We start from the raw sequence: 23,926 nt of genomic DNA on the forward strand, positions 1-23,926 counted from the left end.
ACTTAAGTGAGCCAATGTTTCTCAAAAAAACATAATATAAATAAATGAAAATACAAATATTTTAAAATAAATCAGCTACATGATTTATTTATTTTTAAGTTGTTTTACTGCTGTTACTATCTGCAGGACCAGATTCTGCTCTTGTTCCCTTCTGTTTTCTGTCAGTTCACCTTAAATTCCAGAGACGGCTTACTCCTACCAATTCCTAAACCCCAAGAGGGATCAAAAGGGAGTTTTTAGACAAGACTTTTCTTGTGATGATCCCTTGAACGTCCTAGTGGAGACGCAGGACAGAAAAGGACACTTGATCTCTGTCCACTGCAGTAAACTAGTGGGCCTCATCTTAGACCCCAGTGATCTTTGATAAGTGTGGCTGTGAAGCCATATGCCTCCAGATTAGCTCTGTCTCATGGTGATTGCATTCACTTCCTCTTGGCTCCTTGTTAGACAAGTCAATGGAGCTTCCCTAGTGTAAACTCAGGAAGCTCTCTAAGGTTAGAGCTGTTTGGAAATAGCAGTAAACCCTTGGCAGCAGCTTCTTTTCTGCCTGATCACCTGTGAGGTGGAGAAGGTATGAATCACATCCTCTGTTGCTATTTCTTCTTTCTGAGTCCTGTAAATTACCTTGTTTCTCTGCCTTGCCTACTCTGATCATTCAAGAGTAAGATTGCATAGGGCCTGTGAAAAGTTTTTGGTTTGGATCCCGAACCATTCTTGAGCAGCACCCATTTCTGCATGTTTTTTTTTGCTGTTTGTGAATGGGCCTAATTCTGTGACTATTTTAGAAGGAGCAGCAGAAGGACAAGGAGTCTTAGGCTATAGCTAGGGTGTAATGCTGGCCCCAAATTCAAATCTACATGCAAGCTGTATTTTCAGTAGATTTCCCTACAACAATTTTTTGATGTGGGGAGAAGGAAAATGGACTCTTCCAAATCATTGTACATGAAATGTCTCATTTCACAAATGCAAAAGTAGAAGTCGCATGAACTTTTTTGATCAAACCCATGGATGCTCACTTTCAAACAGCCCTGTATAGAGACAAGAACTTAAGTTTCCATTTGTGGCTCTTCAGAAGACACAGGAAGACACTCCTGCCCAAGACTTCATGGCTGAGACTGGAAGAGTATTGCTTAGCTCTGAACTGTGAGGCAGTAGCCAAAGTATGCAAAACTGTGAGGGGAGGTTTGTACAGAGTCTATTCACCCTGCCTGCCCAAACAGTAAACCTTTCTTTTTGTGAGTATTAAGCCCACCCACAAATTTAAAAAATGATCACATCAAAGACAATAGACATATGGAGAAGGTTAACGGGGCTAGGCAAACTGGAGCCATTGTTGGCTCTAAAACACATCTGAAAGAGCCAAAAGCAGGGGAGAGTAAGGAAAATCCATCAAATTGGCTTCACAAAAGAAAGAATGTAAGTTTTGCTGTCATCTTACCTTGTTTATGGTTATTTCTGGTATTTTCTATTATTTCAGGCTCTGGATGCTTATGTTAGCTACTTCTGTTTTATTGTGTTTAGTTGTCCAGCAACAAGGTTGAAAATCGGATTCCAGAACTGATAAAACAGGAGCTGACAACTTCACACCGGTTGTTGTGTGGTTTTCATTCACTGCTAATTTAGAGGTGTTAAGAGTTATCTTGGTGAAACTGTTGTATTTATGGATCCACCCTCATAGTTATTATGGCTTAAAGTGTTTAATTATTGATGCTTATCCTGCTTTGCGCACAGGAACAGAAAAATCCAGAAAATAGAGATTACAGAGTTGAGTCACAGAGGTGTTTGCTACCTGATTCCTACATGGCGTGGATATATGAAAGTAACTCATTCTCTACTCATGCAACTTGAATACTATCCATGAGCAGGGAAACACTGCTTCCTGGAACTGCCTTAGCCTATAGATTATCTTAATCAGAGCAGATAATTCCTTCTGTTGTGACTGTCTGACAGACCAAGAATCTGATTTGGAGGATTTATTGTCAACCACTAATTTGAGTTGGTTTTGCCTGGAGTGATGGGCGTTTTATTCATTGTTGTTATCGCTGGGATTTGTTTCTTAATGATTTCATGTTGGGATTGTGTCCAGATGCCTCATTGGGTATTATTTCGACATCACTTTTTTTTTTTGTGAACTATTATTACATTTCTGCCTAAATTTCTCTCAGATCTTCCTAGCAGTAACTGAAAGCAATCACCTAAAATCATCTTGCCCATAATTCTGTTGCTAGGAGTAACACTGTATTCTTAGTACCAGCAGACAGAGATGGGAAAATAATGAAAACAGTTTAACTGTGGAGGTTGTAGGTGTGTGAATAAAGAGGCAAAACCAGAGACAGAAACATGTGGCAAGTCTCACAGTGGTAGCTTTGTATGCACATCTGGATGGGGCAATCAGAAATGGTATTTAAAGATACGTGTGCCTTGTAATAGTGGTTGTGCTCTTGGAATGGGTCTAAGTTCCTTTAGAAGGTGTGATGTGGGCTTACAATTTAAAAACAAGGAAAATAACTTGGGGCAGTTAGCCCTAACAGGAACACCCTTCCTATATCTGTGACTGAGTTGATTCTAGGCATTTTTCTTCTCTCCCAATGACAGCCGATTCCAGTGTTCCTCACTGTACACAATGCAGCAGAAGTCATAACCTGTGGCTTCCAGAAGTTTGTGCAGAAAGAGGTAATTTCACCTATTAATTAGTATATTCAAGACATCTCCTGTGATATAACAGCCGCTCTCTAACAAGACATCTGATTTCTTTTTATGCAGGCATTAGTACTGTGTGCTTTTTTTAATCTCATTGTGATAGTAAGTCACTAATGAGGCCCAGAGAGAGATTTGCTTTTGATAAGAATCTACATCAATGTTTTCTTTTCCCTTTTAGTGGATGAAAGACTGCGAGTACATACTAATGGTGATTTCCATTTCTAAGACCAACTTAGTCCAGTTTGTCTTTTCCTCTCGAGAATTAAACTCTCTCTCATGCCATACTTAAGAATTTCATCATATGAGCTGAGGGGAAGGAGGACTAGGTCCTTAAGTCTAACTAGTGTAATATGTCTAGTATTCAATGTATCATGTGGATCAGTAGGTGGATCACACCTCCATGTGAGATGTAAAAATAATGCATTTTAGGCTTTGTTTTAGGTGCTTGGGAATCTGTCCCAAGACCTGCTAAAGCGAGGAGAATGATTCCTTCTTAAGAGAAACAAACTGAGATCTTCAGCAACACTGGAGATCTTCCTTTTTAGACTATGAAATACTTTTCTAATCATCTGACCAGAGAGCTGCTGGAATATGACAAAATCGTTTCTGAAATGGTCTGTGACTTGTAGTGCAAGAGATCTTCCAGTCATTACCTCTCTGTAGTGTATGTAGAATAAAGATAAATGCCAGTGCTTGCTACTCATAACAAACTGAAGACTTCCTTAACATTAAGACTAAGGGGCATAGCAGTGTGTACCATAGCATATCTGCAATCTTGTCTCTGCCAAAGAGTTTTATTTTTTCATTCTACCTCACATGCTTACAAGTGTTTAGATGAGGTGCTAAGAGATTTGATTTAGTAGTTTGGTGGGTAGGGATGGTGATAGGAGGATGGTTGGACTAGAGGATCTTGTAGGTCCTTACCAACCTAATGTACCTATGAACCTATGAACCTATTCTTCTCTTTGAAAATTAAAGTATGATGGGGAAGGATAATGCAAACACAGGTCTTGCTAGGAATCTTCTGAGGAATGATTTTGGACCAAAGGATTGGGAAACTCATGAAGTTAGACCAAGATTAATTGGGCTGGGGAAGTACCTCATTAATTAAGTACGATCAGTATTTGAATATCTACAATATGCAGTTCTGGTATACCTAAGATGATTGTGAGAACCAAGTGTGACATTCATGTCTGTTTTTAACCTGAAAATATGTATATATAAAAAAGAGGTTGGAGTAGATTGATCTGTAGTCCTTGTTCTTTTTGTTTGCTTCCCCAAGTTGAATTTGCTAAGCAGTACTCAAAAATGATGGGCTGTTCAGTATTGTTCACCATCTTTTTCATATATTTGGTGGAGTAAGATCAGCTGTGATTCCTTTCTGTTTTGGAAGGAAAAAGCACTCTTTCACTATTAAAAAAAATACAAAAAATGCAATTAATCGTGTTCTTTTTTACAGCAGGTCTCTCATCTGAAAGTCTGTAGGTAAGTTTTAAAAACCATTCAGATTCAGTTTCATCTTGTTTTGGCTCCAGTTTCTGTATTTGCTCGAAATAGTAGCACACCAAAACAATGAAGAATGTAAGACAGATTCCTGTGGGCGGTGAGCATAATTTGCAATATACAAGTAATTAAATATTTTCAAAATGTATTTTCTTTTTTTATATACAGTTGCTTAAATAAATACTTTTTTTCTCCTTTTAAAAATAGCCAGAGGGCTGTTTTTTTGTGAATAACAAAACAGTGCTTGTAAGAATGTTTTTGAGAAGGAAATGGAACTCAAGTTTGATATTTCAGTGGATAATATTAAGCAGTAAAAGAAAGATAATGGATAGAAAATAGCTAAAAAATGCCTTTCTTAAGGAGGAAAAGTGGGTGACATCTGGCATCATTCTGCATCATTTGTACCGAGTCACACAACCTTACCAATCTTGGTTGGCCCTGGTTGTTTAGGCTATGAAAAGGAGATTGTGACAAACAGAAGTCATCCATCCGCATACTGAAGGTTTCATTCTTCCCACTCATTCCCTTGAAGAATGTGTATTTGCTGTCCTCCACATTTCTTAATCTTTTAACTGTACTTAGACTGGACATCATTGGTTTATTTTTCGGTGTGTTTGGAGGCCTTGTCTTCCAACTCTCTCCCTGTTGTTTCTATTATCTGGCTTACTGTGGCCTTGTTTTCACTACTGGATTATTGTCAAGGATACCAGTTAAGCTTTTTGGGGTGCTTTTTCTGTTGTTTTTTAATCTTCTTTATTGTATCTTTTCCTTCTGTGTCCCTGGAGAACAGGAAAATGAACAACAAAAGCAAATATTTGTTACTATTAATACCAGCAGTCCATAGAAATTCCACCTCTACATATTCTGTAGCCTGTAGAAATAATTACTGAGCTACATTTCAAGATTTTTAGTCCAGTTCAGTGAACTAGGGAAGGACCTGTGCTATCCTTAATCCCTTTCTGCCATACTTCCACTCACTCCCACTTTACTCTTTGTTTTGGAGTTAACAGCATAACTTTTAATGGAGTCACCACTGCTCAAATTGTCGTAATACACAGTGTACCCCAGTGATGGAACTTTTTGGTAGCTCGTCATAGCCATAAATGAGTTGGTTTTGACTTTCTGAAATAACCTAAGGAAGCCAAATGGCAAGTGAAGAACAATTCTCCCTGCAAATTTCCTTTTTTCATCACTGCTGAGATGGTTTGTACTGATTTTCTTGTACAACTTAGCTCTGTATTAATTATGAAGAATGCCTGATATAAAACTTAGTTTTGTTGGCAGAAAGTACTTTATAAATACATGGAGTAAAAATGAAGCAACAAAAAAAAAAGTATATATATAGTTGTAAAATTGAGTAGAAATGACTGTATTTCTCTAGGAGTACAATTCCTGGTTACAGGCTTTTGGTCTTGCATTTTTTTTCTCTTACCCACAGTGTGCTGTTCCTTCTGGTAGCAGCAGTGTGCCTTCCTTTATGTGACACGCAGGTGAGCTCTGTTTTGTAAAGCAGCTGTAGTTTGGCCTTTATATTTCTTAGCAAATAAGGGATTCAGCTTTTACATGTAAGCTAGGGCAGGATTCCTGCAAAGGATTTGTAAACATATCCTACTGCCATGTTACCAATCTTGCTGTAGGTAAAAAGCTTTGACCAGTTATAGGTGTGGAGCTTTTAGGTGAAGCCAGTGGCTGGGGATACCATGGTGTAGCTTCTTAAAGAGCTTAACGGATCACTTTGACTTAAATTTTTTGCAGGTACTTTGAGTGGTTTCCTAAATTAGCTTTGCAGTCACTCTACAGACTTTTTGTAGTCTCTGGAGAAAGTATTATCTCTAGATCTAGAGTAACTCAGTCTGTCATGGATCTGTTCCTTGGAGGGGCCTGTCTTTCTCTTTTGGAGGCGTAGGAAAGCTACTTTCTTGATTTAGACTTAAGTTAATAAGTGGAGGTAAATGCGAAGAAATTGGGTCTTGTCTGGGTGTTTCCAATCAAAGGTAGACAACAGAATTTCACCTGAGCTGTTTATGGTCCATGGTGCAGAGTAGGAACTTCTTGTATGTAGTTGATCTTCCTTGAAAGCAGACATTCATTTTTCTCAATTGATTGTGAAGAGAGCCTACCTTGCTCAGAGTATTATTTTGGATGCTCTGCAGTTAGTGAGAACCTTGGGGAAACAGACTGCTTGGCTGCTGCAGGGGCTGGTAGGGGAAAGGGGGCAAGGGAACTCCACTTCCAATACCTTACTGGTGTTCTTCTGATCCACTTGTCCCTTTGTGACTGACTATCCATCTGTACTGCAGGATCAAAAGTTAACTTTTCTGCTTAGTGAAAAATGGCTATGATACAAGAATAGACAGGCTGGGGTCTGTAGTCTCAGGTCATCTAAAGTGGTGTCTATATCCAAAAGAAATAGAGTTGTTTTCACCAGGGCTGAGAACCTGGGTAACAGGATAAAGCTACCTGCCATGTGCCAGATCTCTAAAGAGGAACAGAAAAAATGTCTGTAGCCTTGTAGCCTTCTTTAGTCTTCTTTTCATTTGTGCTACAGCTCCCACTGTATTCGTTTTATGAAGCTAACTGCAGGGAAATAGCAATACTTACTTATGTATGATCATGGTTAAGTGGGCATGGTGGTGACAAGCTAATGGTTGGTCTAGATGATCTTAGAAGTCTTTTCCAACCTTAATGATTCTATGATATGTTTATTTACCTGGATGATTTTTTTTGTTGTTTTGTTTTTTGGTGTTTTGGTGTTTTTTTTTTTTGCAGTTTGATCCAAACGGTTATCTGTGGGCTCTAATTCACTTGCTCTGTGTTGGTAAGTCATCTTCTTTTGGAGGAACAGCTATGAAGAGTGAATTTGTTGAAGAAGCAAGTCAATTTTATTATGAGGTTTTTTTATATTTAAGGTTTTTGATGTTAGAAACCTTTTAAAATAGAAATAAAAGTAGTAAAGCTAAGAAAATGTTTCCTCTCACAGCCTTTAAGTTAACAACAGCAGGAGGGAGTAGATAGGTAAGAAAATGCACGTACATTTTAATCAACACTAAATTTTTCTAGAGTTTTTAATGGTTACCCAGTGAGAGACACTTTTCTTCTCTGAGGGAAGAAGAAACATGAAGAACTGAAACTTTTATTGTAAACACAGGTTTTATTTAGAAATTGACAAAAAGTATTCTGAAATATTATGGAACGTTTCCAGAAGAAGGAAATGTGTTGAAATGTTGGGGTTTTTGATGCAATCATGTGCATTTTTTAAATAAATAAGTTAATTAACGATGTTTCGCATGATCTGTAGGGTTTTTGTATTTTGTCTTTTTCAGATTAAACGTTTATTTAGATAAATTGTAATTCTTCCTTGAGTAGCTATAAACAGTCTGACACACACACAAAAAAAATCTGAAGCTGAGTAGCAGTATATAACTAGGAGACTAGTGTATTTTGGAACATTAAGCTGGATAGTAAGGGATTTGTATTTGGTTCTTCGATCTCCTACAGACTGAACGATTCATCTGTATGTTTTGTTTGCAAATTAGGAATTATTCCTTCTTTATTTTGCTTGTTTGTACTGTAAAATTTGCAGGTCACAGGTTATGTGTTTATAGTGTGTGTTTAAGAAGCAGAGATCGTGTGCTAAAATGTTGTTAATATATACATAAGTAGAAGTGCTGTTTTTTTCTATAGGAAATGTTATAAACACCTGCTCACTTAGATAAAACAAAAAATCTAGGGTTTTTTCACCTGAAATGTTTGCTGTAACTAGGGATGAGCTGAGCTGAGACTTCTTTGTAAGACATTGATAACTGAAAAAAGAATTGGTAAAGAGTGCTAAGAGCCTGGAGATCCCACAAACAGCAAAGATGGCTCAGAACAGACAGTTGTAGGCTATACATAGATGAACATAGCATAGAAGTTACCCAGAAAAATAGGTGGGTTGAAGAACCTACTTTACAACACTTTTCTTTATGTATTTGCACATGCATATGTGTTCCCTTCCCACGTTTTTAGTTACCATGAGCTGGAGTTATCTCCTTTTCAGAAGGAGTAGCAAAAAAAACCGCAGTGTAACAGTATTCTCAGATGTTACCACTCCAGAAACCATAAATTTGAAGTGATAGGTTGTTTTTAGTCATGGTTTAGGCATCTTTTGTGCTACATTGCTAAGTGTGATTCAGAGGGGTCTGTCAGTACCGTGACTAAATATGCTGTTGTTTGTCAGAATGATTGCATTTTATGGTAAATCCATGTCATTTCAATTACAGGGGCTTACAAGGTATTTCACAAGTTGTGGAAACCTAATTCCTTAAGGTAAGGTGTTTTCATGTTCTTTTAAATAGAAAGAGATTGTAATCAAGGAGGTTTGATATATGTAGCAGTCAGGTAAACTGTGTAGGGAACTCTGCTTTATCTGTGGGAACTGGATAACTGGTTAATCATTAATGATTTTTGTTACAAGACGAGCCGTGCTGTTGATAATCGTAGCAATACCATGTGGTTGTTGATATTTTATACTGCTAACGCAAACACTGAATTAGTTTTAAACAATGCATTATCAAAGGATGATGACTCAGTCCTGGAAGAAGATCCTGTAATTACTGGCACTGACATTAAGAGGAAATGTTAGTTTGTGGTAGCCTTAAAGCTGCTTGGTTTGAATGTGTCACTATCTCCCTTTGTAACACAGTCTTGAAAGTGTTTAATGGCTGGTGGGTTGCCACAGAATATCAGTGTCTGTGCAACGCAAAAGCCTTAAACACTGCACTATGAGCACTCTAGAACTTGTGCCATACAGTAGTTGTTTTGAAAGTAGGTGCAATATTCACGTGATGTGTGCACGGTGTATGGGGGTGGATTTGTTACCACTGCCTGTTATATATATGTATGTAGCATGTGTATAGAGTGTAGAGAGGCTCCTTTATTTCAAAATCATTTTTCACCCTTGTTTAAATTTTATCCAGGCTCACCAAATCTTACTTTCAGTGTAACAGAATGTCTACAGAAATGTGTGCACATGCTGTTTAAATTAATATGCTGATAAACTATTAACACAGTGTTGATGTTTATAAAACGTGATTATATAAGCATGCTACATAATTATAACATAATGTAGATACATCATAATATTGTGGTGTAATAATGCTACTTAATATTGTGATCTGTTTATATCAACTGAACAGCATTACTGAAAAAATACCTTTTTTTCTTCCTCTTCTCTCCCAGTGACTTGGACCAACAGTACATCAACTATGTATTCAGGTAAAATGAATAAGCCTTTGATACACTATGGCTGGTTTATTTAGCATATGTTTTCATCTTCAAACATGACTTCTTCGGGAAACTCAGAGCTGCCACTACTTAAATATATTTATTTAGCAAGACGTTCACTGAAAAAATATGGCTTAGCAGCTGCATGATTTTGGCTATGGTTGTAGGTGGACATGCCAATATATACCTGGGGAGGTAACGAGGTGTTAATTATGAATTTTTAATCAGCATGTGCACAAGTGATCTCTCTTTTCCAGAAATAATATTTACAGAGTAACTCCCTGGCAAAACCTTCACCACAGAAATTCAAACTTGTACCAAGTTGCCAGAGGGGCAGGCAGTGATTATAAAAGTACCATGTGCAAAGAACATGAGCAATAACTGACTGTTGAGAGTGCTGTTAATGGAACTGAGTAATTCAAACATCTAGTTGTTTTTCCCATTTGGAGATATAAAACTGCCTTGTTATTTTGTAGTTAGTGAAAGAGCCTGAGTCACCAACCAGAGTCTTCTGTATTTTTCTCAAAAACAAAATATTTTTAAAAAGATGAAAAAAAAACCCTAGTCCTTCCTCCAAAAAGCCACGCAAACCAGAGCACCTAGTGTGCGTGGCTTCCGCTAGATTTTTGTGAGGTTTTATTTCAATTAAGGCATATAGAACCTTTACCAGAATCTTCCCCATCCATAATCACATTTGCTTGTATATACTGACCTCTTGTAATGGTAAAGGAGGTTGTATGAGAATGCTTGGGACTATGGGTATGGAGCTCTGAGGAAGGAGGATGGTTAAAAGGACTGAAAGATGTCAATTAATTTAGGTCAAAGTGGAACACAGAGCAGAAGTTAGGTATAAACATAGGAAAGTTAGATTGTTTTTATCATTTGATTGTGTGCTTTGGTCTGACCACATTAAAGATCCTTGGTAGTAGCACATCAGGAACACTGGCATAGGATGATTATTTAACATCAGTTTCCATTTACCTTATGAGTATCATCAACGTGGTGACAGCATATACTTCTTTCTGTCATGGTACAATCAGCTCTTCTGCTTCCATAAGTAAGAAATGCAGGCCACTGATATGGGGTTTGTATGGTTGCAGTATCTGTTCACCAGAATCCCAAGTGTTAACAATACCTCAACATCAATTTGCTTGAAGCAGGCTCTTGTTTTAAGTGAGCTGTTGTTTTCTATTTAGTCCGAAGTGCAAAGAAAATCAATTTTACTCTGAGGAGGTGATTGTGTTTATTGAAATTGTTCTGAAGTATGGTAGTCATGGAGCTTGCAAATATGCTGCTGTGTGCAGAGATAATCTGTGAAGTCTTGAATCAGGTACAGCTGTATGTCTAATGTTGAAATAAGAATCATTAAACAAGCAGTAAAATAAAATGATTTTTGTTTGTCATCTGCCTGGCTCTGGATCTTGGTTGTTGTTTTACTTGAAAATTGCATCTGGGCCCGAACCTTTAAATTCAGATTTTGGCCAAAGTCTTAATTTTGCAGCTGTGATTGAAAAGCCAGTGCCATGTTTGCTGCCATATTAGCTGACAGGATCCTTTGAAGTCTTTGAAGTTGTGTCCAGCAGAGACCAGGAGCAGTATATCACATGGAAAGGATGAATATTGCTATGGAGTTTTTTTAAAAGGGAGAAACTTCTCACTAAGGAACTGTGATGTACAGTTATGTGTGTATAAGAACTTAGAGTTCTTATACTCCTTGCAGAGGAGCTGTGCAAATTGAGAGATGACTTTTTTAGCATCTCCTTTAAAGCAGAAATGTGTTCTTAAACAGTGAAGGCACTGGCAGGATTTGTCCCTTCATAAGACCTGTCAGCATGTAGTTATCTTTGGTGGGTCTGCCGCTCCCCACATTTGGATGAAGCTCATCAGTGTGTTTGAGAGCTATGTATGGTGGCTGGCTGTGGCAGGGAGACCACATGGATACCAGGGTTCAGTCAAGGAGTTGGAGAGAAAATAAGTATTTTATTGTGAACAGGGTCTCTTCTTATACCTTTTTGCCTACATACAGTACTTTTCCACTAACAGTTCATTGGTTAACTATCCCAGTAAACAGCAGTGTTTGGAGAATTCTTATCAATATACCCATAGCAAAGCAGTACCCGACTGCGAGGCTCCCATTGATCCTTCACCACTTCCCTTGTTTCTTTCTGTTGGTTATCTCGCCCAGGGTTTCATGGCCAGCAGCCCGATGTTTTTGCCAGCCTTGGGACTTGAGTCCCTGGGCAACATTCCCACAACTGACAGAGAATTGTAATTGTAAAAACTTAATTTCTGTAGAAAACTATTTTTAAATCACACTGAATAGAAGACATTTTTCTCTGAAACCTGCGTGAGCACAAACTCCTGACAGGCAATTCTTGGTCAAAATTACTGTTACATATTATATATGCTTATCTCTGGTAGTATGCTTATTTCTGGTAGAAGATGCCAAGAATTAAGTTTTGTGATTTAGCAAGCTGCTTTATCTATGCAAGGCTTCTCAAAGACTGTTTTGGCCATAATAGGATCCTGGTTCTATCTCCAAGACAAGACAGTCTAATGTATTGGTGGTCCTGTCTGCCTGAGCATTTATGAGGGAACTTCCTAGTGAGATATTAGTGCAGTTTCCTCCTGTTAGCATCACTGTAGTAGCCATTACGGTATCTTATTTCTAACCTAGATCAGACAGTGGGCATGTGTCTTTGAGAATGCAGCTGTGTGAACACAGCCAGCTTTTGTTGTCACTGGATCTGCTCAAAGTGTTTCTGTTCACTGCAGAACCAAAACTGTTATAATCTACCAATACGTCAGATTAAAAAGATATATAGTTAAGAAAAAAGAAAAAAAAAAAAACAAAACTGTATTGGCACTGCCAGACACTTTCAGATGTAGTAGTCTCCTAACACATGCTGTCCCTATAAGCACTGTTTCTCATTTTAAAATATGGAACAGTTTTGGGGGCAGAACATCTTAAATTAGAATGTTAGCAAGTGTATTTGGACAGGACTTTTCAAATCTGAAGAAATGCTTGTCAAGGGCGGAAGTGTGGTGCTCTTCTTAAACCATCATTTACAGCATGATTATCCGCTTGCTTTTTAAAACAAAGCACACCACCTTTCTAACCACAATATTGTGTTGTATTGACCAGAGGCTTGATCAGTGGGCCCAGGTGAACCTCATGTGGTTCAACAAATCCAAATACAAGGTCTTACACCTGGATCATGGCAACGCCCGCTATCAGGACAAGCTAGGGGATATAAGGATGGAATGAAGCCCCCCTGAAAAGGGCTAGGGGTGTTGGTGGATGTTAGGCTGTGCCTGAGCCAGTAGTGTGCCCTCACAGCCCAGAAAGCCAACCATATCCTGGGCTGCATCAAAAGAAGCGTGGCCAGCAGGGTAAGGGAGATGATCCTGCCCCTCAGTACTGTCCTCAGTACAAGAGAAGCATAGACCTGTTGGAGTGTGTCCAGAGGAGTGCCACAAAAGTGATCCAAGAGGTGGAACACCTATCCTGCAAAGACAGGCTGAGAGAGCTGGGGAGAAGCTTGGAGAAGAGAAGGCTCTGGGGAGACATGATAGTGAATTTTCAGGATCTAAAGGTTGACTGTAAGAAGGAATAGGACAGACACTTTAGCAGAGTCTGTTGTGATAGGACATGGTTAAATGGTTTCAAACTAGAAGAGGGGAGATTTAGACTGGACACTAGGAAGGATTTTTTTACAATAAGGGTGGTGAGGCACTGGAATAAGTTGTCCAGGGAGATGGTGAATGCTCTATCCCTGGAGATACTCAAGGTCAGCCTGGACGGAGCTCTAAGCAGCCTGATGTAGCTGTAGGTGTCCCTGTTCATTGCAGGGAGTTCTTCAAGGGTCCCTTCCAACTCAAATTATTCTACGATTGTATTTCTCTGCATTCTGACTCCTGCACTGCTGATACTTTTGTTACTTCCTAGTGGTTTTTATTTGATGTTATTTTTTTTCCCAAGTAATCTTATGTTTTCTTTTATTCTTTTCTAGTCCCCTAACTTTTCACCAAGGTAGGAGCCAGATTTCTTTCCCCAACCTACTGGCAAGATATAGGATGAGGGGACAGACATTTCTGCCTGACATGTTGAGGAATATATAATGTCTTAGAAGTGGGTTTTGGGCTCTTTCCTGTGTTGAGGCAGGTAGAGATATGTTACTTATTGTGGGGAACCTGGAATAAAGCTTCAGTGAATCTTAATATCTATTACTATGTAGTATTTCTTCACAAGGGTGTGCCAGATGACCAGTGTCAGCAGTGCAGAGAAACAAAGACCTATTGAAGGAGAATTTCAAATGGCACTGTCAGAAATGTGGGGAAAGGCTTTTTGCCCTGCAGTTAAACTGTATCTGACCGTGAAAGAGCTGCAAATCTATCATTTTTGAGAATTATGAAAGCTGCTGTAGATGTTCTGCAAGAGATTAGAGGCAGCTTTTGCAGGCATGAATTGCTTTCCTTGCTGACAACACCTCCTTTGTAGCTGAGGAGGAAGCCTCAGGTGACTGAGCTCCCAGTACAGGGTAAAAAGAGCAGAGCAGGGAAACACCATGTGAGAATTTTGTTCCTGCTACAGCTCCATATGCAGCCTGTCCTTCTGGAACCCACTGGATCCCTAATCTCATTTTATAACATAATAATGCCTTTTTTATTGATATTCTTGTTTACGGCAATGTTGCAGCACAGCTTTAATGCCATCTTAACCCTCTGACCTTCCCCATACTTCACAGGAAAGGTTTTGTTTTCATCCTCATGTTTTCTTTGGGCTGAAGCCTGGGATGTCTGGTATAATTATCAATCCCTCTTGGTTCCAGAAGGAAGTTTCTCTTTGAGCATTTTCCTATCTCACTGTTTTATTTTGTTTGAAAAGTGATAATTCAAAAAAGCAAAAGTGAGGAAGTACAGCTTAGTCATAATTCTCATCACTGTTGATACAGTTTTGCTTCCAGTCTCCTGTTGTCTTTCTTAGTCAGTCAAAAGCAATAGGCCTTTGCTTCCTTTTGTGTCCTTACCAGGAAACCGTGGAGTCAAGCCTACTTATTGTGGAGGTCTTTTGGCCATCCAGCACAGGGAGGTTGTAAATGTGTGGGTAAGATGGGTGGGAGAGACTTGCATAGTGAGTAGCGTGCTTTTTGTTGTTTAATGTCTTTGTGACAACTACTTCTTTTAAAATATGTGTAAATATTGACAATGTGAACATACTGTACCAGTTTATGCCTTTCAAAGAGTCTGTATGAAATATTAAGCCTAAAATACTCAACTGCCTATCATTCATAAACAGTTTCTGTCTTCAGCCCTCTGCCTTCCATGTCTGATTTCAGTGGCAAGCTTCCCCTTTGAGGCTTCGCTGGTCACAGGATGTCCATGCACTTTGGAGATCCCTTCGGTACCAGTGCCTCTGCAAGTAATGCTCAGAGTGTGCTGAGGTCCAGCCATGAAGTGCAATCACCTGGTTGCCTGGAGATCTGGGACTAGCTGAGATCCAGCTTGGAAATTACAGCAGTGTTTATTCTGAAAAATTGAGTGGTTTAAGCATGTGCTGATGATACTGCAGTGCTCTATGTACCTGAGGTAGCTCATTTGCAGCACATTCAGTTTTGTAGTCGTTGCCATGTGTGCTGGGAACCACTCTGAGCTTTTTCTCTGCCTTTATTTGTCTATTTTTACTGACTGACTTTGTACTTTACTACTATTCCTGGGCACAGTGAACTGTAAAAATCACTGGTAATTAGCCAGGGAAAAGTACTTAGCGTTAGCATTCATAACTTTAATGAATGCCTTTTTACCTTCCTAAGTGCAGTGAAGAGAAGATATTTCTCCTTCTCCCTCTTGTCCTTTGGTTTTGTGATGAATGTGTGTTGTTAGTGTCTGGAGGAAGTTACAGTTCTGCTTTGGATGACTTTCTTGCTTCTCCAAACCTACAGTGCTGCACCTTTGAAACAATGTGGAATGAAAACGTCTGGAAAAAAAATAAGAAATCTATATGAAGAATTAACAGTGTTAAAGTAGGCTCTGTACTGCAATCTCAGAGTGTGATGACAATGTAGGACCTCAGAAGTCTTAATTCTCCAGCTGAACAACTGCTCACAGCTAATTTTCTTGCTTGTTTGGATGTTTGTAAAAAGCATGCATCAGTTGAGCTGCTGCTTATTTTTGTTTTCATGCATTTTTTTAACTTGTTTAATTGCAGCATTTGTTCTTCAGTTGACATTTGGAATATGAAAATACATTTCATGTGCAACATATTCGTAGGACTAGGTATTTGACTGTTATGCAGTACGTGGACATTTCTACAGAAGCAGACATTTGTGCACATAGTTGAAGTTCACCCTTGAACAGGGGATATTAAAGTCTAGACGTTACTGTAATTCCCTATGGATTCTGCTTCAGTGGCATTACTGGCTGAAAAAAGATTGGTAATGAAATGCTAAGATGATTGTGAAGCAGAAGTATGTGCTTATGGCAAATTGGGCTGTATTAGAAGGAGTACTCACACTGAGAGAAGTCACTGTCAGTATTGTTGAGGATGCAGATGGAATACTCTGTTCAGTTTTGGGCATCCCAGTTTGAAGAAGGATACTGAGAAGCTGAAGATAGAGGTCTACTGACAGTGTTAGAGACCTGGAGCAGGGGGCCTACTGGAAGGAGAGTTTGAGGGAGCTGGTCTGGCTTCATGGAGACCAAGGTCCTACCAAATAATTGTCTTCACCTTCTTGAAAGGGAGTTAAAAAGATGACCAAGCTAAATTCTTCTAAGGAGTGGCAGGTAGTATAACATGAAACAACAGCCATAAATTGCTTCTGGTAGTTTCAAAACTGAGGATGAACTCCATTGGTGGGAGGGTGGGGTGATTCTGGAACAAGTTACCCAGGGAGGTGTGGAGTTTCCATCCTGGAAGGTTTTTGAGACCTGCCTTTTGAAGTGAAGCCATAGAAGACATGGTTAAGTACTGGTGATAGCCCTCTTGCAAGTTGAAGATGGTATTAAGGCAACCCTAAAGATTCCTTTCCAACTACCTTTTTAAAAATATCTATGCCTCATTTAGTCTACTTAACTGGAATAAGTTTCACCATGAATAAAACTGAAGCTGTCAATTTGTAATGTCTGGACAATGTCACAGCTACTGCAATATGAAATTAATATATATTATTTTTTTATTCTTTAGTGTGGTGCTGTTGGCTTCTGCATCCCATCCAGCAGGTAAAGTTGATTAAGTTGTTCATTTTTCAGATTTCCATATTGCCTTTCCTTTTCTTGCTTCTTTTTAGAGGCCAGTCCTTATAGAAGTTTAGCTCTGGAATTCAATTGTAATGTGACTGGTGATATGATATTGGTCAGATAACACTGTGTAATTCATGTGGTATGAATATCTTTCTGAAGTGCCCTTTGCAAAGGAGCATTGTGGGGCAACCAACAAAAAAAACAGCTTTTGAGGTGGTACCTGGTAAAGAGTAAGGATTCCCTCACCAAACAGGACCTCTTGAGAGCAGTGTTCCAGCACTCACAATATAATTGAGTTTCCTTCTCTGCATTTCACTCAGTGCTATACAAACATTTTATTTTGTTGCTTTAAGGTGTATCCCTTCCCTGTGGCAGGATTTGAAGTAGCAAAAGATTACAGGCTAAAGTAAGAGAAACTGAATATTGAATGGTGGAAAATACTCCTCTCGTATGTGTATCTAACCTTTAGAATGTCAAAGGTGTCTGTCCGTTGCTTTCACTGGAACCTTATCCCAATCAGAAAAGCAAAGGAAAAAGCATTTAAATAAACTTCAATATCCCCTTTAGATTGGTGATTTGTCTTGTGTATTTCCCCATCAGTAGAGACAGAAATGCTAAGGAAAGCATTCAAGAAGTAAACATTTCAAAAAGTGAAAGGTGGAGCATAGAGTGCAAGGACTGTGGGAGTCCCAGGAATTGTTGCTACTAAGAGCAGTCACGACCCAGGTTATTGGAAATGTAAGTACTTGAGAGCTCTGCCTTTATCTGGGAGGACTCTCTGAAACCTCTCCACTTTACTCTGTCACAGAGTTCAAATTCCAGAGGGAGAAGCAGCCAACATGTATCCATGTTTCCTGTTGCTTCGATATGAACAATCACAAGCTCTGAAATAAAAGAAGCCACTTGCACTGGCAACTGTAGCTTCAGCAGGATCATCTGTATTCTAGCAAAGAATGCTCTTAAGTTTTATATAATTCCTTTCCCCCTTTCAGGCAAAGGCAGGAACTGGCTAGAATCAAGGTCACAGAGAAATTAAGCAGACTAGAAATGTGAAAAGTGTCGTAAATGAAAAGTCAGCCAGCTGTAAAGACTCAAAGGAATGTTAAACTAGTAATGTTCATGTAATTACTGTTCCCTGCTTTTAACAGAAGTTAATTTTTTTTCCTATGTTCCACTGAGTATATTGCTTTGTCCCTTAGGTGATCTCTTCAGTGCCTTGGACTTTCCATTCCTTTACTTCTACAGATTTCATAGCAGTTGCTGTGCCAGGTAACTCCTCTGTTACAGGACATGTGATTTTTTTCAGAATAAGATATAATGCTAAGTTTCAGTCTTGACCCTCAGTTAAAAACTCCAGAGGATTCAAAACCTTATTTATACTATGTTGTGCTGGCACAAGTAAGTAAAACTCCAGAGACTGTCAGTGTGTACCCATGGCTATGCATTTGAAGGCATGAGATTCAAATGTGCTGGGCTTTGGCTTGTCACAAATGAGGTAAATGTGATTGTTTGAGTATAGTTTCTTTAGATCTTATTTACCTCAATAAATTTATTTGAAAAGAAAAAATCTATATTTCTTTTCTTTTTAGAGAGGAAAAATATTTTTTATGCTATCTGATGACAAAAATTTCCTGATCATTGACTATTTAATTTGTATTTGGATTCTGCATTAAAAGGTGTTATTAAAAATTATTGTTAAATAATTTCCCTGCCTAGATAGTTTTATGGTACAAAAGTGAGTTGGGTTTGTTTGTTTGTTTTTTCAAGAGTGAACTATACACACTACAAATATAATGCAGTTAGCTGTTACTGAATAATTTGTTCCCCTGCATCTAGGTGAAATCGCTTTCTTCTTGATGAGTCATAGAATCATAGAATGGTTTAGATTGGAAGGGATCTTGAAGATCACGTAACTCCAACCCCCTGCTATAGACAGGAACATTTCCCACTAAAACAGGTTGCTCAAAGGCCCCATCCACTCTGGCCTTGAGTGATTCCAGGGTGGAGGCATGCACAACCTCTCTGGGCAACCTGTTCCAGTGTCTCTCCACCCTCACAGTAAAGAATTTCTGCTTCATATCTAAATCTACTTTCTCCCAGTTTAAAGCCATTTTGCCTTGTCCTGTCGCTACCACACCCTTGTAATCCCTCCCCAGCTTTTCTGTAGGCTTCTTTCAAGTACTGGAAGGCTGCTATATGGTCCCTCTGAAGCCTTCTCTAGGCTAAAGAGCCCCAACTCTCTCAGCCTGCCCCCATAAGGGAGATGCTTCAGCACTTTGATTATATTTGTGGCCCTCTGGACCTACTCCAGCAGCTCGATGTCCTTCTTGTGTTGGGTTCCCTGGAACCAGGCATAATACTCCAGGTAGGGTCTCATGAGAGCAGAATAGAGAGGCAGAATTGCCTTCCGTGGCCTGCTGGTTATACTTCTCTTGATGCACCCCAGGATACAGTTGGTCTTCTGGACTGCAAGCGCATGTTGCTGGCTCATGTTGAGTCTTTCATCAATGGACGCCTTCAAGTCCTTCTCCTCAGGGCTGCTCTCAAGCCATTTCCTGCCCAGCCTGTATCTGTGCTTGGGATTGCCCCAACCCAGGTGCAGGACCTTGCACTTGGCCTTGCTGAACTTCATGAGTTTGGCACAGGCCCACCTCTCAAGCCTGTCTAGGTCCCTGTGGAAGGCAGCCTTTCCTTCTATTGTGTCAGCTGCACCACTCAGCTTGGTGTTGTCTGCAGCCTTGCTGAGGATGCACTTGATCTCACTGTCCATGTCTCCTACAAAGATGTTAAATAGCACCAGTCCCTGCACTTATCCCTGAGGAATGCCATTTGTCACCAGTCTCTACTTGGACATAGAGCTGTTGACCACAACTCCCTGAGTGCAGCCATCCAGCCAATTCCTTATCCAGCAAGTTGTTTATTTATCAAATGAATTTTTCTGCAATTTGGAGACCAGGATGTTGTGCAGGACAATGTCAAATGCTTTGCACAAGTCCTAGTAGATAATGTAAGTTGCTCTTCCTTAATCCAGTGACACTGTAGCTCCATTATAAAAGGCTCCATTATAAAAACACCAAGTTTGTCAGGCATGACTTGCCCTTGGTGAAGCCATGTTGGTTACCACAACATGGCTAGACAGGTTCTAATGGATATTTAGCTAGCCTGGATATTCTCTTTCATGTCATTAGAATTTTACCACTGTTGTATACTCCTGTTTCCATTGACCCAGCTTCAGTACACATATATTAGATGGCACTGTACACTACACCTTTCTAAAAGAATCGGAGAGTAATAGACTCTGAAACAAGCATCTCAGTTGCTCAGCATCTTGTTATCCAGTGTCTTTGTAGATGTAAAGAGTTTGAAGGTGTCATGGTTTTATGATTTTTGGTACTGGTATTCCACATCATAACATCATGTAGTGCATTTAGAGTTAAAGAGTTAATGCTCCAGCTCCGTGGATCATCAATAGTTCCAGGTATACCTGTCTCAGAAGAGAAGAAGAACTCCATTCCTCAGAGGACTTTGCGATGCTTTGCGTTCTTACGTGTTTACGCTCAGAGGGAAAGATAAAAACTGTCTGCGGTCACGGGACACTCTCTTTCCTTTGGGATCGACTCAGCAGTGGGTGCTCGCTGCCGTCCGCCTTCAGCGTTAGCGTAAGGCCTTCGGTTTATCGGACACTCTCTCTTGCTCATTTTATTTGATTTATTAGCTTTAATTCCAATTATATTGTATTATATTGTGTTATTTTGCTTTCCGATATCTTATTTAGTAAATTAGCTTTCCTCCTCAGATCGTTGCCGCTGTTTTGTTCCTAGGCCCATCTCCCTTTTCCCTTTTCCCTTTCCCCCTTCCCCTTTCCTGGGGCGTGGGTCCGTGGGTCCCCCGCACCAATCGTCACGGAACCGGGCCGAACCTGCCCGTAAACCGTTGACAGAAGGAAAACCTATACAACATAAAGAAAGGGTAACTGATACAGATAAATCTTCCACCAGTTCAGAATGTCTGAGGCGTTAGAAGTTAAGTGCAAACCACTCTATTTAATGAAATAAATCTGTGTTTAATTGTGACATCAGTATTTCAGGTATGATAGTTAGCTGTTCTGTCTGAATTGCATCAAACACCTTCAAGTCACTCTGACTAAAAGCACTTTTCAGCGGGGCAGAAGGTGCAGAACACATTTTAGTCAGCTACTGAGCTTTCAGAAGTTTGAGGAGTGCTGCTTCACTGAAGTCACTGATTTCTCAAGGTGCTCTGTGACTGGTAGCTGAGCTTGGTTCTGTTTTTCATCACTAAAGCATTGTCTCATGCTAATGGCTCAGTGTAAGATACCCTAGTGCCTCCTACTCCTGGACAGTTACCTTACACTACTGTTCGTTGTATCAGAGACAGATGCATTCTGGCATGTGGCTGATATGTGATTTTCTACATGCCCTGAGCAGGAGGGAACAGCACTTTGCTCAGGTGCTGGAGTCCTACATGGAACTTCTAACTATTGCAGAGAGGATGTCAACGGTCAAGAACTGCACACCCATTTCAAGGACCAAGGCGCTTTTTACTGCACCATCTGAGGGCTCCATTGATCCTATTATTTCCTTTACCATGCAGTTTCCTGCATGAGCTTTGGAGTGTTCTCTCCTTAGTGCTATTGAATCTTCTGCCTGTTATCTGGGAAGGATATATTTGAGTTCTTAATTAGAGAATAGGCTTCATGAAGTTTAAACAGCTTGAAAGCTTCAGGCAGCAGCTTGCCAATGGTTATTCTTTGGTTCAACCTCTGTGGAGGTGGAAGTGAGTTTCTTGCCAACCATGTGGCTTCTGTTGAAATCGGCATTGCCTTTATTCAGAGTTGTTTCCGTGTCTCAAGTTAAATATTTGACCCCGTGTTTCCAATAATCTCTACTTTTCTGATTACACAAGTGTATTAAGGACTAGCCTTGAAAACTTGCTTTACTCAGACTCTAGTCACTGACTGTACAAAACCCCAGATTTGCTGGATGTAATCTAAGCTCTTTTGTTGACCAGCTTGCTTTGTTCAAAGGAGATTAACAGTACTTGAAGGATGCCTGTTCAGTTCTGCATTAGGAAAATTAGATGCTTGTAAAAGACCGCATAGCTGAAATTAAGAGACTTTAATGACAAGTTTTCCCTATCCTTTACAGTGGACTCTTGGGATTCTTTCTGATGTTGCACACAGTGAAGCTAAAAAGCAGCACAACCTCAGGGCAATATGCAGCGTGGAGTTTCCTTGCAAAGGTAAGAAAAAGACCATATGCAGATCATGCATCTCACAGGAGGACAGAGAAAGTCCTGTGTTTCCTTTGTTTTCCCTGCTATTCCTACTTGACAGGGCCTGTCCATTCAGGCTGAGCATAGAGGTTAGGTATCAGTCGGGTCCATAGTAAACCTGGAGCATTAGCAGAGGCAAAAAGCTGTGTATATACCAAGTTCAGTGGAGCTGATTACTGCAGTTGAAGATTTGGCCTACTGAATTCGATCTGTATAAATCAATACATACCAAAGGTGTTTTGGAGAAAATTGTTCCTCCTGATAGTGTGTGCATCAGCTCTTAACAGTATGTCTTCCTAGAATCAAGAGCTAAAAGCAGTTCTGTGAAATCTGCACCAGAACTCCCACTGCCATCATCGTGAGATAGAGAATGTCATTTGCCTTGATATTAGCAAAGTTTTTTACAGTATCTGCCACAGTGTTCTTGTATCCAAACGAGACTGTTACAGTCTGGATGGTCAATTAGGTGGAAAAAAGACCAGTTGGATAATCTGGCTCAGGGTGTAATAGATAACAATTCCTGTTCTAAATAGGAGTATGTGACAACTCGAGTAGACAGAGTCCTGGTATCTTTCCTGTTTAATTTCTCTGTCAGAGAATATGAGGTGGAAGAGGGCACTTAAGTTTGCAAAGGAAACTCAAGTGGAGGAACAGCAAATGAAGTTGAGTGGTTTATTCAGTGTAGAGAGCTTCATTATGGTCTTTGTGGCCTACAGCTTCCTCACAAGCGGTGTGAAGAAGCAGGTGTTAATCTCTTCTCCCTAGTGACAGTGATAGGACCCAAGGAAACAGAATGGAGCTGCATCAGGAGAGGATCAGACTGCGTGTCAAGAAAAGGTTCTTCTCCAAAAGGGGGATGGGAACTGGAACAGGATCCCCAGGGCAGCAGTCACAGCACCAAGATGCATTTAGACAATACTCTCAGATGTATGGTTTTAATTTTGAGTGCTCCTTGGTAGGAGCTAGGAGTTGAACTCAGTGAACCTTGTGGGTTCCTTCCAGCTCAGGATCTTCTATGATTCTATGATCAGTCAGTAGTACTAAAGGACAGTGCTGACCTCCAGAGGGACCAGAGGGACTTGGACAGACTAGAGGTAGGAGTCTTACTAAATTCTGGAGGGACAGGTGTGGAGTCCTGCATGTAGGAAGGAAGTGTCCCTGGCAATATTGCAGGCTGGAGACTGCCTGGCTGGGAAGCAACTTTGTGGGAAGAACCTGGGAATTTTAGTAGACAGCAAGCTGACCATGAATTTCAGCATGCCCTGGCAATAAAGAAGACCAAAAGTATCCTGAATTGTATTAGAAGTAGCAAAGGCAGTAAATTAATGGTAACCATCATCTCCTTTTACTTACCTCTCATTAGACCCCATCTGGAGTTGGGAATCATAAAATCACAGAATCATTTAGGTTGGAAAAGACTTTCAAGATCATCAAGTCTGATCAGCAACCTGACTTACCAAGTCCAGTCACTAAACCATGTCAACACCATGACAGCGTCTCTTAAATACCTCAAGGAATGGGTACTCCACCACTGCTCTGGCAGCCCGTTCCAATGCTTGACTACCTTTCCATGAAGAAATTCTTTCAAATGTTTGAACATTTCCTGGTGCATCTTGATGCCATTTCATGCATCCTGTCGCTTGTCACCTGGGAAAAGTGACTGATACCCTCTTTGCTACAACCTTTTATGTAGTTGTATAGAGCAACGAGATCTCCCGCCAGCCTCATCTTCTTCAGACTAAGCAACTCCCATTCCCTCCGTTGCTCCTTAACTTAGTTTTCATTACCATCATCTAGGTCATAAGAAAACCACAGGCTTGTTATGTGGTTGATGATCACAACTTTCCTACTACACTGAATGAAGCTGTTACCTTAAGAAAGATTAAATTTGCACAATATTCCTCTTTAGAATCTGTACTTAGACTAC

At 39.9% G+C, this 23,926-nt stretch overlaps 1 protein-coding gene across 3 annotated transcripts in view; it reads left to right on the top strand.

Annotated features, from left to right (window-relative positions):
* Positions 1-23,926, top strand: part of TMEM241 (transmembrane protein 241) — a 54,157-nt gene that overhangs the window by 8,364 nt on the left and 21,867 nt on the right. For 2 of the 3 annotated variants that reach the window (XM_065752631.1, XM_065752633.1), the window contains exons 5-13: positions 2,596-2,673; positions 4,160-4,185; positions 5,642-5,693; positions 6,973-7,021; positions 8,466-8,511; positions 9,424-9,459; positions 16,652-16,686; positions 17,907-17,976; positions 21,873-21,966. In XM_065752631.1, coding sequence (XP_065608703.1) covers positions 2,596-2,673; positions 4,160-4,185; positions 5,642-5,693; positions 6,973-7,021; positions 8,466-8,511; positions 9,424-9,459; positions 16,652-16,686; positions 17,907-17,976; positions 21,873-21,966 — 486 coding nt within the window. The remainder of the gene's footprint in view (positions 1-2,595; positions 2,674-4,159; positions 4,186-5,641; positions 5,694-6,972; positions 7,022-8,465; positions 8,512-9,423; positions 9,460-16,651; positions 16,687-17,906; positions 17,977-21,872; positions 21,967-23,926) is intronic. The other variant, XM_065752632.1, reaches the window with a different exon arrangement.

The sequence above is a fragment of the Cyrtonyx montezumae genome, unplaced genomic scaffold (genome assembly GCF_038088225.1).
Source record: "Cyrtonyx montezumae isolate F1298 unplaced genomic scaffold, pur_monq_1.0 scaffold_8, whole genome shotgun sequence".
Classification (NCBI taxonomy): Eukaryota; Metazoa; Chordata; class Aves; order Galliformes; family Odontophoridae; genus Cyrtonyx; species Cyrtonyx montezumae.